This window comes from Marmota flaviventris, chromosome 17 (genome assembly GCF_047511675.1).
Source record: "Marmota flaviventris isolate mMarFla1 chromosome 17, mMarFla1.hap1, whole genome shotgun sequence".
In the NCBI taxonomy this organism is placed as follows: domain Eukaryota; kingdom Metazoa; phylum Chordata; class Mammalia; order Rodentia; family Sciuridae; genus Marmota; species Marmota flaviventris.
Window position 1 is genome coordinate 76,485,723 of NC_092514.1, and position 15,880 is coordinate 76,501,602.

The 15,880-nt window shown below is 49.9% G+C and overlaps 1 protein-coding gene across 1 annotated transcript in view; it reads left to right on the forward strand.

Moving 5' to 3' along the window:
• The window catches only part of Rptor (regulatory associated protein of MTOR complex 1), a 332,581-nt gene that overhangs the window by 197,576 nt on the left and 119,125 nt on the right, over window positions 1-15,880 (forward strand). The window contains exon 8 of the mRNA XM_071604063.1: window positions 6,627-6,686. Within this exon, the coding sequence (XP_071460164.1) occupies window positions 6,627-6,686 (60 nt within the window). The remainder of the gene's footprint in view (window positions 1-6,626; window positions 6,687-15,880) is intronic.

A 15,880-nucleotide genomic window follows, 5' to 3' on the forward strand; every position in this document is an offset into this window, starting at 1 on the left:
GGGATCAGAAGCTCAGGTGGCCTGGGTCTTGCAACTGGTGTCTGAAGTGGGGCTGTCTTGTGGGACTGAGCCCTTCCCTGGAGTCTTCCTGACTCTGAGCTTGTCAGAGTGGAACTGCACTGCAGACCCTCCATTGTGGAGTCCCCCTATAGTGACGGGCAGTGGCCAAGTCTGAGAAGGACGGCTCCCCATGCTGGGAAGCAGGAGGAAGCGAGGGGAAAGGGAAAGCCTTGTAACAGGGTGGGTAGGAGGTATGTCAGTATTATGTGCCACACACTGTGAGGTCCTGTAGGTCCAGACACGGAGGACAGACGCAGTGCTGCTGTGTGACCCTCCTCCCTGTGACAACGGCAGGAGTGAGAGGACCCTGTGGACAGAGACCTTCAAAACTGGTGAGGCTGGGTGGCTCAGTGGTGGAGCACTGGCCTGGCGCTGAGGCCCTGGGTTCCAGCCCAGCACCACAAACCACACAGAACCCCCTGATTTGTGGTAGGCCTGTGGGGCCGTGGCTTCCACCTTCCTTGCTACAGTTTCAGGCCCACTCTCCCAGAGCGTGAGGTGGCCTGAGTGGCCTGAGTGCTGAGTGGCTTCTGCAGCCCAACCACTTCTGCGTAAGTGCACATTAGACAAGCCAGCAGACCCAGGACAGATCCCTCTACCTAGGACAGCCAGAGAGGAGAAAGGATGTGGACACAGGACCATGGAAACACCCTGCCATCCAGAAAGGGGAGTGATACAGCACAGCACCAGAGGAAGAGGTCCTGAAGCTGGGTCTCAGGCAGCAGTTGCTCTGTCCCCTCCATGAAGTCACAGGAAGGGGGCTGTGGGGAAGCAAAAGGCAAATATTAATATAGATGGCAGGGTGATACAGAGATGAAGAGAGGGAAACACGTTAAGAAGTCAAATAATTCAGCTGCAAAATTTAAGTGACTTTAAGATCACTTGTCAGCCGAATAGGTGTTACGGGAAATGAAAAGTAATAAAAAATGAGAAGCAAGAACAATAAAGCAACGAGGATTCATACAGATAATTATTCTTGAAATGTACAACAAATGGTAATGAAACAGCATTTAAGCATGTCATATTTCAATAAATGTAAGCTCCCCTATTAAAGTTACCTTCACCAGAATATCCAGCCTGAGGAATTCACACACACGCACCGACCCCGAGGAGTTCGGCGGCAGTGGGTGGACTCCTGCAGTGTGCCAGGGGAATCCCAGATGCTAGCCCCGTGGAGTCACATCAACCTGTGTGGGTGACTTCGTCTGTCCATCCATTAGTACAGTTCACTGTCTTAGTGGGTCAAAAGAGAAGATGTTTTTAATAAAACTAAAAGTGAATTTTAATGAAAACTGTGGCATAAGGATGGTGGAATAAATACTTCCTCCGCCAGGAGAAGTTTCCTCCTGCCAGAGCACTTGCCCTGAGTGCCAGTGCCCTGCAGTGAGGTGCCCGCTATGGTAACCAGCACTCCTGTTCTCTGGACAGACTCTCCTGGCAGTGCTAGTCCATGAAATGATCAGGTGAGGAAGGGGAAGGCCTGTACACATTCTAAAGAGGCAGCAAGTTTACATGACTGATGTAGGATTCAAATCGCAACTTTGCAAAAAACAAAAATAAATCCATTTATGTGAGGTGGCTGATGACAAGGTGGACCGTACGTCCAAATCGGCGCCCTGGAAAGGAAGCGACCTCTGTAGAGGGCGAGGGCTAGGGCCTTGGGGAGGACACGCAGGCCTTGTTGGTTTGGGAACGCGCCCCCCCCCCCCCCGCCTTCCTAACTGGGCCTTGGTTATAGGGCCTTAACTTTCTAAATTCAGACTCACAAATCTTGTGTTCTTTGTATATGGCGTACTTCACAGATTGAGTTCTAGGCTGCCAAAAGCTTTATGATTGTGACAGATTATACACAGACACACTCAGAGCCATTTTTGATCATCTGAATGCAAAAAAGGGAGGCGAGAGTACAGCGGTCAGAGTTTCACAGATTGCAGGGTGGCCCTGGGCACCTTCCCACTCCTGATGTCACTGAAGGTTGATGCACACAACTGGATTTGTCCTGGTCCTCTAGGTCACGCTCATCTCCCGTCTGTAGCTGGCTTGACTCCAGCTGTTGAGTGAGTGAAGTCTTATTTTCATCGTCTGATAAACGCCCTCAAGCTCACTGCCCACCCTGAACCCAGACCTCGGCGGTACCTCCTCATTAGAGCCCAGGCTGCCTGCCCTGCCCTCCCCACCCGAGTGCTGGGTGTGTTGTTCCTTGTGCCTGTCTCACTGCAACTGTTCCTTTGTCCAGACTCTGTGTGTGGTGAAGGCTGTGTGCTCGCTGAGCTACATTGCTGGTGTTCACTCTGACTGGGTGTGCAGCTGCTGTGCACTGATCCTCGCTCAGGGACATGAGCTTCCCCTGGCACGTCTGGACACTAAGCACTGTGTCTTCCTTCTGTTGGTGGGAGCCTGCTGCCATGTGCATTCTTTTCACATGTTCTGTTGAACATGTGCTAGAATTTCTTACCTACTGAAGAATCGAGTCGTGAGGTTGTAGTTGAAGGGAATCTTCGCTCTTAGGATACAAAGGCAGAGTGGTTGCACTGTCTTCCTCTCTTGTGGCAGTACTGAAGGCGTGCTGCAGACCACCATCCTTTCCAGGGCCAACAGAGTCACTCAGCTTTTGCGCTTGCTGACTGACAGTGTGTAAGAAGACTCCATGTGGCCTGGGCTTGCATTTCTCTTGTCTGTGTTGCTGCACATCCATTTGTGTGTTTAGTGGCCATGTGTTTCCTTGTCTTTGGGATGCCTGTTCATGTCCTTTGCCACTTTTCTGTTGGCCTTTTGTGCTCTTTGTGTTGATTGTAGGGGTTGTGGACACACCTTGGTGAGAGTAGTCCTCTGTTGCTGGTATCCCCCACCGGACACTTCGTTATCTGGGATTTCAATCCAGGTTATGGTAGACGGTGCCCCTGCTCCTTTGCTTTATGCACCTTGTTTTAAGACAGCAAACAGGCCAACTTGCACATCATCTTTTCTTCACATCTCTTGGCACATGGGACCTGCACCTGAGGTCTCTGTCCTCTGACCTGAGCTTGCTGTCCCAGGATGTCTTCCCTGGGGTCTTGATGGGAAGCCCCCTGCAGCCTGTGTGCTTGACAATAGTTTATCTTGCTCCCACATCTGAACATCAGTTTGGCTGGACATGAGATTCTGGGTTATAAGTTCTTTTTCTTTAGTAAATTAAAATACTCCTCCATTGCCTTCTTGCATCCTATGTTAATCTGACTCTTGTTTACCTGAAAAATGATCTTCCTTTCTGAAAGCTTTCCATGTCTTTTCATTCTTTCATACTTTACTTTTTTTTTTTTTTTAAGATAGGCTCTTGCCAAATGCCTATCCTGAGCTGCTGGGCCCCAGCCATCCTCCTGCCTCAGCCTCCACCTCTGCACCTGTCTTTGGTATTCCCCAGCTTCACTTAATGTTCCTAATTTACAGATGGAATCCCTCACAGAAGGTTGTGAGAATTAAACACAGAACAGCAAATGCTTGTCGTAAGAACTAATAAGAATCAGCTGTTTCCTTCATCATTAATAACCTGGTTTGTGGGTATTTTGAGCCATTGTTGTTACCTCTACTTTTGTGCAGAGCCTTTTATTGCCCAGCAATACTCCTGTGCAAGGGAAGGAAGGAGTGTGAAAAATGAAAACAGGTGTTACAATTCTAATGCAGTGAGAAGAGGTGTTATTGGCAGAAGTGAGTTTTGTAGATTTCATTGAATTGGCCATGCCACCCTCAGTCAAATAACCATATAGTTTAAAGTTGTGTGTGTGATGTCTTTGTTTTAATTTCTCATTTACGAGAATTTACAGCCATGCATGCTGACACACGCCTGTAATCCCATGACTTGGGAGACTGAGGCAGGAGGATTGTGAGTTCAAAGCCAGCCTCAGCAAAAGCGAGGTGCTAAGCAACTCAGGGAGACCCTGTCTCTAAGTAAAACACAAAATAAGACTGAGGATATGGCTCAGTGGTCAAGTGACCCTGAGATCAATCCCCGGTACTGCCCCCACCCCCGGCCAAAAAAAAAAGAGAATTTATATTTTCAGTGTTTTTTGATCATGCTAATTTCTCAGTAATCAACATTTTATATATATATATATATATATATATATATATATATATATATAATTTTAAAAGGTCTTCATCTGCCAGTTCTGAAATGTGGCCACCTGTGAATCCACTTGTACAAACTGTTTTTTCCGTTGGTTTCTGATAGCATGCTGTCTGAAACCAGGCATCACAGGCTCTCGGTTGTGCTCTCTTCTCTGAGCTCTGCACCTGCAGGAGGTAAACCTGCAGAGGTCTGGTCCCAGGGCTGGACTCGGGCTTTCAGGAGATGAGCTGGTTTTGCAGAGGCTTGCTCGCAGAGCTGCTCCCTTCAGCTGCACTCTTAGTTTGATGTTCAGCTCTTAACCCTGTACGTGGCTTGTAACTAAGGGTTGATCCCTTCGTGTGTCCATGGAAAGGCCTTCTAACCCGGCAGGACTTGATCTCCCTCCCTTTCTTCTGAGAGGCAGGAGATCCTGAAATCTTCGCCCACATTTTCAGCTTCCCCGCTGTCTGCTGTAGAATCGTTGGAGTCTTGTCCTGCGTGGGTTTGGGAGTCAGCCAAGGCCTTGCAGAAAGCTTGTGTTTTGGCTCCTTCCTTTCTAAAGTTATTCCCTATAATTTCCTGGCAGCCTGAACTCCTGACCTCCAGCTCCTTGGCCCAGCCAGCCTGCTGCCCCTGAGTCGCAGTGTCTGCTGGGGTGACTCATCTAGAGAGATCCTCTTTGTAAGGGTCACAGCACTTCCAGGTTCTACCTGTGTTTGTTTGTTCTTTGGCATTTTCAAATGGTTGTTTTTTATATTTTGTCCAGAATTCATTATTGTTATTGGCAAAAGGATTAGTGTGATACAAATGATTCTGTCATTACTGGACTCTAGAAATCCCAATCGATAAATACATTATGGATGAAAAGACAGACGACAAAGTAGCATGGTTTGTGTAGGGCTCAGGCCTGAGATTGCATTTCCTGTGGATCGTGTTTATCCACCATGAGATCTTGTGCTCCACAAAGCCACTGTGGGGGCCGTGTGTGTCTACCCTGGCTGTGAGGCTGCAAAGGCACCTGGAAGTGGGCCAAGCAGAACCCTCTGAAAGTCAGCAGAAGGGACTGCACAGTACTGATCGGCTGATGGAGCATCACGGCCATGACTGTATGCTCACAGGAGGTGTCTGCTACCTGCCACCGGGAAAGCACAGCTTTCGCGTTGACTTCTTTTGTTCTTTGAATAGTAACCCACTGAATGCTGCAGCCACAACCTCTCTCCAGGCCAACCAGGCCTTGCTTCTTGAGCAGAGTACATGGCCAGGCATTGTTCCCGGGGTTCCTGGGCAGTCTCATTCAAGAGAGTGGACAGAGGAGGCATCATTTGCCCAGCAAACACTGCATGACTGTGTCTTATTTTTCTGGTTCTGAGTCTTTCTGCTCCTCTTTGTTTCTCTGCCCTCTCATCCCACTGCTGTCTGTATACTCCCAGTCCTCTCACTTCTATAAAGGGTAACTTCCAATTCTACCCTGATTGTGGCCTGGTCCTGTCCTGGCCTTCTCCTGGGCCCACTGTCCACAAGTGAGACATGGGAGTGCATTTTGTAAATGTCCCAATAAGCCACTGTAAGTTCAAAGCATGGTCAAGCGGACAAACACAGGTAATACAGCTGGCCCCCGAGCATCCTCTTAGCCGTGTGGCCAGTATACTCTGCCGAGTGTTGGTTGTTTCCCCCTCCGGAGAGATCAGAACGCAAAGTGCAGCTTCTGCCCTCAGTTGTTACCCTTGCATTGTTGCCCTCATGTTGTCACGAAGTCAGGAGATTGCAAGTTGGACTCTCATAAGTCGGGGACCCTCAGTTTTTGAAAGGGGTTACTTATTCTTAATTTTAAACCTAGATAAATCAAGCATTTCATATTTCTTGTGCTAAAAACATTAAGTTGCCTTTGTGTGACGTTTCCATCGATTCTTTCCTGCTCTGTGCCAGTGCCCTGGCAGGAGGAAAGAAAGATGGTTTCCTGCCTCCTATCAGCACACACAAATGAGACAAAGCTTTGCTGGTTCTGCACTAGCTCCTGAGGACGGGGTTTGCGTGCAGGCAGGAAGTCTAGGCCCTGACACCTAGGATTTCGTGTGATTAAAAAGATGTAATTGGATTTGTGTTTGCTTGTCTTCCCCTGGCTTCCTTTATGTCCCTTGAGGTTATTTGTTCGTTTCTCCAGGACTCTCCCCAGCTCACTTTCTTAAGGGAAAAAATGGAAGTCTAGTCGAATCCTGCCGTATTTAGTTCCTGCTGCATCTCAGAGCTCCTCTCCAGGGACAGGCTTCATGGACTGCAGACAGTGCCTTCCTGCTGACAGCGCACCGCTTTGGCAGTGAGGCTTTCTTCTGTCTAAAAGCCCGGAAGCCTTGGGAAGGAAGGAAGCTGGGCTGGCTTGTTTACCATGGCCGTGCCCACCCGCCTTCAACCCCCTGCTGCTGAAGGCCATGGTGCACCTGAGATTTTCCATTCATGCCTCTCACACTCTTTCCTTTTTCTACAGGTTTTGCATGCAGAAATGTGTCAGCCTGGTGCCTGGAGTCACACTGGACTTGATAGAAAAGTGAGTAGATTGTGAAGCCCTTGTGGTTGGCTCGCTGCCTTTCTCGACTCTTGGTTCCTGGAGCGCTTTCTACCCTGTGGGTGCTACCATCTAGGAGTGCTGGGTTCATTGTCTCTACTCAGCAAAGAGTTGAAGAACAGGACACAAAGATAGCAAGCAACAGGTTTATTGTAAAAGCCACAGTAACAGACTTCTCTGAAGAGAAGGGCCCCAGAGCTGAGATTCCAGTGGGGGATGTTTTGGCCTGTTCTTTTTATGGTCCCTGGAATTTCCTCCTTTCCTATCTCCTCCTGTCCACGCTCTCCTCGCTATTATTCATTGGTGTCCTCTCTGCATCTTTTCTAATTTTTCTATTGGATCCCACACTTAGGAGTACAAGTACAGAAGTGTCTGTCTGATTGGGTCCCTGCTTGTGTCCAACTTTTGTCAATCGGGAAGTTAACCTCGTTGGAAGACCCTCTCCATGTTCCTCTCTTCTAGCCCGGCCTGACCTCCTTACTCGCCATCTTGCCCTTTCGTGTGGGAACATCCATTTGTTCTCTGAGATTGTGTGGGTTATGCTCAGTGTAGGAGGTTGCTACACATGAGGCCATATTAGAAGAAAATAATAAAAAGCCGAATTCTTTTGAACTTTAAAAAGAACCTCCAAACTCTAAGCCAACGCAGAAGACAGGTCACCTCCGCTTTCCCAGAGCAGCCGGCTCAGAGCTCCGCTTTGACCTATTTCCTCAAACTTAAACTTGCCCTTTGATGTTCTGTAACTTTCCCACCCCCTGCCCGTTTTACTGTTTGGAACAGACTGATTTCAGAAGGTTCCAGAAGCTGGCCAGGGTGTCCCACACGAAGCACCATGTTGTGCACATGCCCACAGGCTTCCCAGGTTCCTCGAGCAGTGCATCCATCTCCTGTTTGACCTCTTAGGATCTGAAATAGTACATCCGATGCTAAACTTGACCTGCATTTATTTGCTTTTATGTGCTTTTAGCTCCTGGACAGTGTGGAAAAAATGGGGAGTTGAGTGAACCCTTGTGCTCTGGAGTTGATCTGCCAGAGGGCTGTTTCCAGGGCCCCAGTCATGGAATTGTATGTGGCAGTGGCTGAGGCCTGAGCTTACCACATTAGGTCAGAAAAGCAAGCGTTGGCTGAAGTTCTCCCTGGAATAGCGCTGGCCTTGTGTGTGGAAAACAATTCACACAGGAGGCCCTCGGTCACACTGCCTTCCCACAGTGGCATGCTCGCAGCTCTGGTGGCAGGAATGCAGGAACTGCACTTGTGCTCACACAGGCAGTCTCTTATGCCCTTAAGCAAAAAATAACCTGGTAGGATGCATTTTCCAAATGACACAAACTGCATGCAAATGTGCATGTTACAAAAGGCACAACTAGGTCCACGCGGGGGCTGGTATTTGGTCAGTGTCAGAGTGGATATTTGATGTGCGAGGCCCTGGGCTCAATCCCCAGCACCATAAAATCAAAACAGAAAAAAAAAAAAAAAACACATGTAGTTTACTCTGGGCAGCAAAATGGAACTTGGAAAAAGGAGAGGGAGGAGCGAGGAGCAGCATTGAAGGACTCTAAATAATTTTTGTTCTGACTTAGTGTTTTTAGAAAAATATAGTATGCAAAATAATCTACAGTTGTGATGTCACCTCACATTTCTGAAGTCCTTCAGATTTCAGAGGCCAAAGGAGAAACATGTTCCTCATACATCTGCTCATTCTCCTCCAGCTGAATGTTCCCATTGGGACTTTGGAAAAGTGGGTATCGAAGTGCACTTGTGAAATTGAAAAACAGTTCTGGGTTCAGAGAGGTTTGCTGTTTTAAAAGCTTGTTGAGACACTTAGAACCCCAGTCTTCACTGTGAGTCACTTCTGAAGCCAGGTTGCTGGGAGCAGGCCTGCACTCTGCTCTCCTGATACCGTTCAGCAGGCGTGTTCACCATTGAATTGAGTCAGACGAAATGGACACAAGTCAGCATCTGTAGCTGGAAATCCCATGTTGCTGCTCTCCCTTGTGGCTCGGCAGAGGTTAAATTGTGAGTGGTTGAATTATGTTTATATTTTTATGCCATGACTGATTCCGTACTTGGGAATTATTCTGCACCAGGAGAAATCCAGATGTATAGCTCCAGAAGCTGCCCAGCCACAACTGCTAGATCAGTTTCTGAGCGGATGCACAAGTCATTTGCAAGATGTCTCCATGTAAAATAAAATGCTCTCATTTTATAAACTTTGAGATTTTTTCCACTTATGTTATGGTCTCATAAGAAGGAAGATTTTCAGTTATTAGATGTGATTTTGAATCAGAAAGCCTAGCAGCCCGCACAGCCCACTGCTGTTGGACGTCCCCTTCTCTTGCTGCTGGGAGTTTCCTGTTCAGAGAACATTTCCTAGAATAAGTGTCACATTATTTTCACCTGCATTATTATTATTTTCTGGAGATGTCGTCTCAGAATATGTTCATCTTGGTTCTGGTGAACTCCGCAGCTTGCCACCTGCTAGGCCTGCCTTGATGCCATCTCCTCTTCTCTGCTCCGCACCACCAGAGCACACAGACTGATGACGTTGACCTACATGTCAGGTCAGGCGGAGCCACTTGGAAAGCCATTGCACAATCAGTTAGGAATCCCAACACTTTTTCCACAACCTGCAGCTCCAAGTCTGATTCATGGTTCACTGCCTCAGGGACTCAAGACCAGGTCCGTCTACCTCTTGGTGCAGTGCAGCTCCCACAGCAACCAGCATTCTACAAACCCCATGGGGCCTCTTGCCATCTGGGTCTCCCTCCTCCCCACAGGTGTGGTCCTTGTTCCTGGTCCAAGTCCTCCAGCAGGGCCTGGCTGCGTACTTTGATCTCAGCAGTGCTTTGTGCACATGAGCGATGCTCCTACAGCGTGGAGCTGGCCTCGGCTGTGGGCTGCGAGCCTCCCTACTGTGTGTGGCAGGCACAGCTGAGCTGCCCATGGCCTGTGGCTGCACACAGCAGAGACCAGGTCAGACTCGGGCTTTCATGTTGTGATCTTGTGTTTTAATTCACATAGAGGTTTGAATCCTGTGGTGGCCCCTTTTTCTGTTCCACAGACTGGGCAAGTTACAGAAACGAGTCTTACATTGACTCACCACTCTGGAGGTGTGAGATTAAGGGGCCACATCTGGTAATGACCTTGCTGGCAGACTCCCAAGGCAGAGAGGGTCTTGTGTGTGTGTATCTGTCTGACTTCTTACACAGCCACCAGGGTTCAATCACAGCAGCTTGTTTCAGTCAGCTTTTGCATTGCAGTGACGAAAATACCTGAAAAGAACTACTTGGAGGAAGGAAGGTTTATCTGGGGCCCGGCCTCAGTCCATGGCCGGCCCACTCCACGGCTCTGGGCCTGAGGCGAGGGGAGGGGCAGAGGAAAGCTGCTCAGCTCACGGGGGAGTCAGGAAGCAGGGAGAGGGGAAGGGCCCAGGGCAGTGCTCCCCTTGCAGGTGACCCACCTCCCCCAGCCACACCCCAGCTGCCCAGTTACCGCCAGCCAGTCCATTCAAACTAGGGTGGACCGACTAGGCTGCAGCTCTCATAGTCCATTCACTCCCCCTCTGAAGACTCATGTAGGGACAGGAGCTTTGGGGGACACTTTACAACCAAACTTTATCAGGGCTCCACCCTTATGACCCTATCAAATTCTAATCACTTCCCAAAGGTCTCAACTTTAAATGCCTTTAAGTTTCCTCCCTCTTAATTAATACCTCACAATGGAGATCAGATTTTTTACACAGGAAGGTTTGGGGGACACACTTAACCCACGTCCAAACTGTAGCAAATGCTGCTGTCAGATGTAAGAGGGTAGGGGAAATGGAGCTCAGATAGAAAGGGTGGGCACAGGGGACTCACAGACGTGGTGCCAGGCAGGCTGCTCTCCAGCTGTGCCCTTCAAGGAGGTCCTCTGGACAGCCAGCTGGGCTCCTGCTCGCATGTCTACCCCACCAGTGGTCCAGGCAGCAGGTCCCACTAGGCAGAGTGCTGGGCCATTGTGCTCAGGACGGGTCTCCTGGCACGTGACAGAATGTACTTGTCACCAATGTGCCACTGGGTGACAGGCCCTGGCACAATGCCCCAGATCCTTCCCTGAAAGTGGCACCCAGAACACAGGCTCCTCCCAGAGCTGGGAGCATGAGGGTGCTCCGCTGGGCTGCAGCTCTCTAGCAGCCCTGGGCCCAGCCCCCTGGTGTCACAGTGTGATGTCCGCTGGCCCAGCCAGCTCCCAGGGCCTCATCTGACAAGTAGAAGGTGTTTGGAGGGAAAAATGCTTTCGTCTTTTAAGAAAATTTCCTAAAATGAATTAGTCAGAAAATGGATGCTGGCTTCTCCTCAGGTGGACTGTTACTACAGCTGGTTCAGAGTAGGTCCTCCCAGACTCAGGGTTCACACTGGGAGCATCCAAGACTGTCCCCACTCAGAGCCAGCAGGAGGCCGGCCTTCTCTGGAGTCATCTCCCATCCAGTGACAGTCGGGGTGGAAGTGACAGGGTAGTCCTTCCCACGGTGAGTCCAGAGACTCATAGTCACCCCAGTTACCTTCCTCACTGCCAGACGGAACCAAGTGGGAACAGAGGCGCATGAGTGTTTTTTTTTTTGTTTTGTTTTTTTTTTAATTTATATGTAGTTAATGTTTCAAGAACCATATTATATTTCAAAACATATAAATTTTTGAATAGTTGAGATTTGAATAAAAACATTTGCGTGATGTTGGTGAAGCTGTCCAGGAGGTTTGCTGGGAAAGGTTTGTGTAATTGGTTGGGTGATGTTGCTATGTCTCCGCTTCCTGGCCTACTTTCCAAGAGAGGAGCTTCCGGCTGTGTGCGTCGCATCTGCCTTGGAACAGAGAAGGCATCCACCTATCAGCTTGACTCCTAGGGTGGTGGCATGGTGCCACTCTCTCTGTCCGGCCTGGTGTGGTTTTCATGTGCAGAGCATGGAAGCCTATGTGGGTGTGGGTTAACTGGTAACCGAGATACTTTCAGTTGCAGGTACAGGAACAAACAGAAATTGGCTCTTCTGCTCACTTCCTTATTCTTTAGCTGTTCGTTATTCTGAACAAAATCCCAAGCTCTACCCATGTGGGAGGATCCCCCCAAAACAGCACAGCATCCGAAGAGCCCCAGGGACCCTAGTGTGGTGTCCATGTGGGCTGAGGTGTGGTGCAGAGGCGTGGGGTGCGTGCTTGTTGGGACGCTGTGTGTTGTGCAGAGCGTGAGTGAGGTGCTAGCTGGGCTCCACTTGCATTCCTGATTTCTGCCAACTTTTTAAGGACTCTGAATGCTTAGTTTTGCATATGGTTTTATTCCTTCATTCAGCTCCCTGTGTGGAGCGCTTTAAGAACAACTTCATCACACCAGTGCAGGGCACCCAGCCATGATCTTGGCCACTTGGCCTCCTCTCGTCTTCACAGCACGCAGGTGTCCAGCTGCAGGCACACTGTAACCTTCTCCTTTGGTCACTGGAGAAGAGGAAGAGCTCCCTGCTTCAGACTCCTGCTGGTGGCCAAGGCCAAGACCTTGGCTGGGTGACCTGCACTGGTGCAAGGCCCTGGGTTGGTTCAGTGCCAAGGGACAGCGCCAAGGCTTCCCAGGAAGGCCCCTTGCCATGTGGTCATCTGCTGCACGCCCTGAAGGGCAGCAAAATGCCAACACATGGCCAAGGCTCCAATTCCAAAATGCTCTGGCCTCAAATCCTGGGCACACTATGGGTGGACAGTGAGAAGGATGTCTTTGGGAGCACAGGACAAGGTCATGTGGATAAAGGACATGTGCCTGTGGCCCTGGGCCATGTGAGGAAACTGCCAAGGTACTTGCAGCTTGGCTTTGGCACATCCATGTCAGACTTGGGCCCAGGACTCTCCTGCACCCCGACTCAGAAGAGCCCCCTGCTTCAGACCCTGCAGGTGGCTCTGCAGTAGCTGTGGTCTGTTCCAATGGCTGCTTCCCTAAAGCTGTTCCAGGTGAAGGTTCCCCAGGATCCCAGATGCAAGCCCTTCCTAGCCTTTGTCACTGCTCTCAGACATGCACGGTGTTTTGTTAATAGCCAAGATGTGACAGGTGTGTGTGTGTCTGTGTGATTGTCTGGCAGTCTTTGAAGCTGGGAAGCGTCTGTCTCTGGTGGAAATGAATCAGGGCCAGCCTTCCTTGAGCCGCCCCCCTTTTCTCATTATCTGTGCTCACCTAGCTGCCTGATGAATAAGTCTGTTCTGCTACACTGCTTATTTATATTCCGTGTCCTTTGAGAGTGTGGCAGTGAGATCCATGCTTAGAAATTAGGGAACATTCTTCAGCCCTCAGATGGCAATGAAGGGCTTACACAGTGCTGGAAACATGGGGTCCTGGAAATCTCTGGGGACCGAGGGTGCTGAGCCCATTCCATAAAGCCCTTAGTTAGTATTCTGATCACTGAAGCCTCAAAGCATACAAAAATCATTCACGATCAGCATCGATTGTATAAACGCGCATTATCAGGGGCCGACAGTCCAGCATCTAGAGTAGAACAGCTGCTGCTCATAGGCCACAGGGCTGCTGGGCTCCAAGCCCCTGCCCAGGTGGGGCTCTATTCTGGCTTTGAAACCATAAGCGGATTTGTACCTTGGTAGGAGCACCTTCTGTGCCAGGCTTTAGCTGTGTCCCCTCTTCTCATCCTCACAAGGCCCTTCAAGGGTGCTGCTCTTGTCATCTGCCTCTTAAAACTGGGGAGATTGAGGTGTACAGCAGGTGTGTGGCCTGAGCAGTCACAGTGAGGACCACCTACAGGTGGGTGGCGGAGCCACACCGTTCCCTGCTTGGAGTATACACCGTGGACAGGCGTGTGGGCTCTGTGGACAGGTGGGGGCCTGTATGCAGAGACACGGGCCCACTGCACAGGCTGGGGCCGAGGTGAGAATTTACTCTGCATTCAAGTCAGACTTGTAGTATGGATTCAGTTTGAAAGGAAAACTATCCAAAGATATAGCCTTGACTCAAAATGTACCATTCATTGCAACATGAATATATTATATTGGCCGCTTGAAGGTGAAAAATCAGTAACTCGTTAGCGTTTGCCAGTCACTGACCAGTTGAATAATGAGGCACTGGAGGCTAATTGACAGGTGAAGTGGGGAAACAGAAGCCCAAGAGACAGCAGAGCAGAGACCAAGCCAGCCACTGGCCCAAGCCTGGAAGCACAGAGCTGAGCAGAGCAAAGGGTCTCCCCAGGCCCCATGAACTGTGCCCACCATCACCTGTGGCATCACCCTGGAGGTGAGTGAGTGGTGCTAGTATCAATGCTTCTTCCCTGGCATGCCTCTAAGGTCGAGGTGCACCAGGATCCCTCTGAGCTCAATACATGCCCAGCAAGGCACTCAGGGTTTGTCCCAATTGGTGAGTGTGGAGGAGGCTCGGTGCCGGCTTGGAACTGCGGATGGGTCTCCAAGAGAGAGCAGGAAGTACAGCGGCTGCACACGTGCCTGCACACAGCACAGAGAGCTGCCATTTCCCTCACAGTGCTACCCAAATCCTGGCCCTCGTCATCAAAAGGGATCTGCGCAGCACAGCATAGTGCGTTCCAACATACGTGCTACTTTTGTCTCCTTCAGCTTGGAGGATCCCAGCACAGGACTGAGTGACTCCATCCCATCTCAGCCCTGGGTGAAGGGTGGATGTAGCACCTCCTAACCAGGGGTCTGTGGTAGGGCTTGGGATGTTCACAGGGAGAAAGGTTACATTGGGCTCGGGACACATCAGGAAGGTTCTCACAAGGGAAGGCATGACTAGTCTCAAGGGGCAGATTCCATGTGGATGTGGTGAAAGAGAGGCCGTCTGGGTGTGGGCAGAATACCTGGCATGAGGAGGGGAGCCTCCCTTCTGTTGGATGCATGGCCACCAGGAGAACCCAGAGGACCTGACTCTGGGAGGTGGAGAACCAGAATTGGGCAGTGGCCTGCTTGCGCATGGAGTCTGGTGTCTCTGCTATCTGACCATATCCCCTGGGAAAGCCAGGCTTGTCGAGGCTGAGGGGTGACACAGGTGCAACAGAGTCTCTCTGGGTCCTAGGAAGGGAAGTTGGAGACCCACAGCCCTTTAAGAATACAGAACCTCTCCTGGCCCACAGCCCTTATGGAGCACATGATGCTGGCTGGGTTTGGCCTCGAGAGCCCTCTGGGTCTGTGTTGAATTAGCATCTGGAAACATCCACGCAGCACAAGGACTTTGAGCCCCAGTTCCATTTACTCGACTCCTGACTTCTGTGCAATTCTTCTCATCTTATGTCCTGTATACTTTTGTGCCCATGAATGTTATTTCTACTCCCCAGAGTTAATGTTGGGTTACCTCCCACATTCTCATCTGTTGTTCATTCCTTCCTGTAACTCAACTTCCATCTGAGGGTACTGGTTTGTTTGTTTGCTTGTTTGTTTTTAACCCATACTGCAGGTCTGCTGGTGAAACACTGTTTTTATTTGTTTCAAAATGCCACAGTTTCCCCTTCAGTTGTTTTTATGTTTTTAAATCAACATTAAAGGACATTTGATAAAATAACCCCTTTACGTATGGCTTGATATGGTGTGGCAGATTATGTACCATGGAACCTCTGCTGCTGTCACAATAGGTCCCTTGTGTCTCTGGGCCACACCCCACAATCCCTCTCCTGATCCCATGCCCAGGCCTTTCTCTAGTATGTTAGGGTTAGCTCTTCGAGCCCTGCACAAATAGAAAGCTGTAGGCCGCTCTTTGTGCTGCCTCTGCCCTGGGGAGCCCTTGCAGCGCCCCATGGTGGTGTGGCTCTTCATCTTCCTCACAAGTCGAGCTGCAGCCCCTGCGGTTTACTGTGGCTGGACGTTTTGGTTGTTTGGGTTTTACCAACAGCTGCTACAAATATGACACACTGCGGCCTCGTGTATCCACTTCCTCTGGGTTAGCACCTTAGTGTGCAACCCTGGGTCATGGAGCAAGATTGGTTTCATGATTAGAGATCCCACATTTTTCCCAGAGTGTGGTACCATCCTCCGAGGTGCACATGCCCCTGGGCTGCATGTGTGTGAACTCCTGGCCTGCTGACTCTGAGGTGAGTCGCAGCTGCAGGCATCCTGTGATTTGCATTTGGTAAGCAGGCTTTCCCTTGCTACTGGCCATTAGTTTATATTCTTTATAAAATGCATGCTCGAACCTCCACGCTCAGACGTTCCATGGTT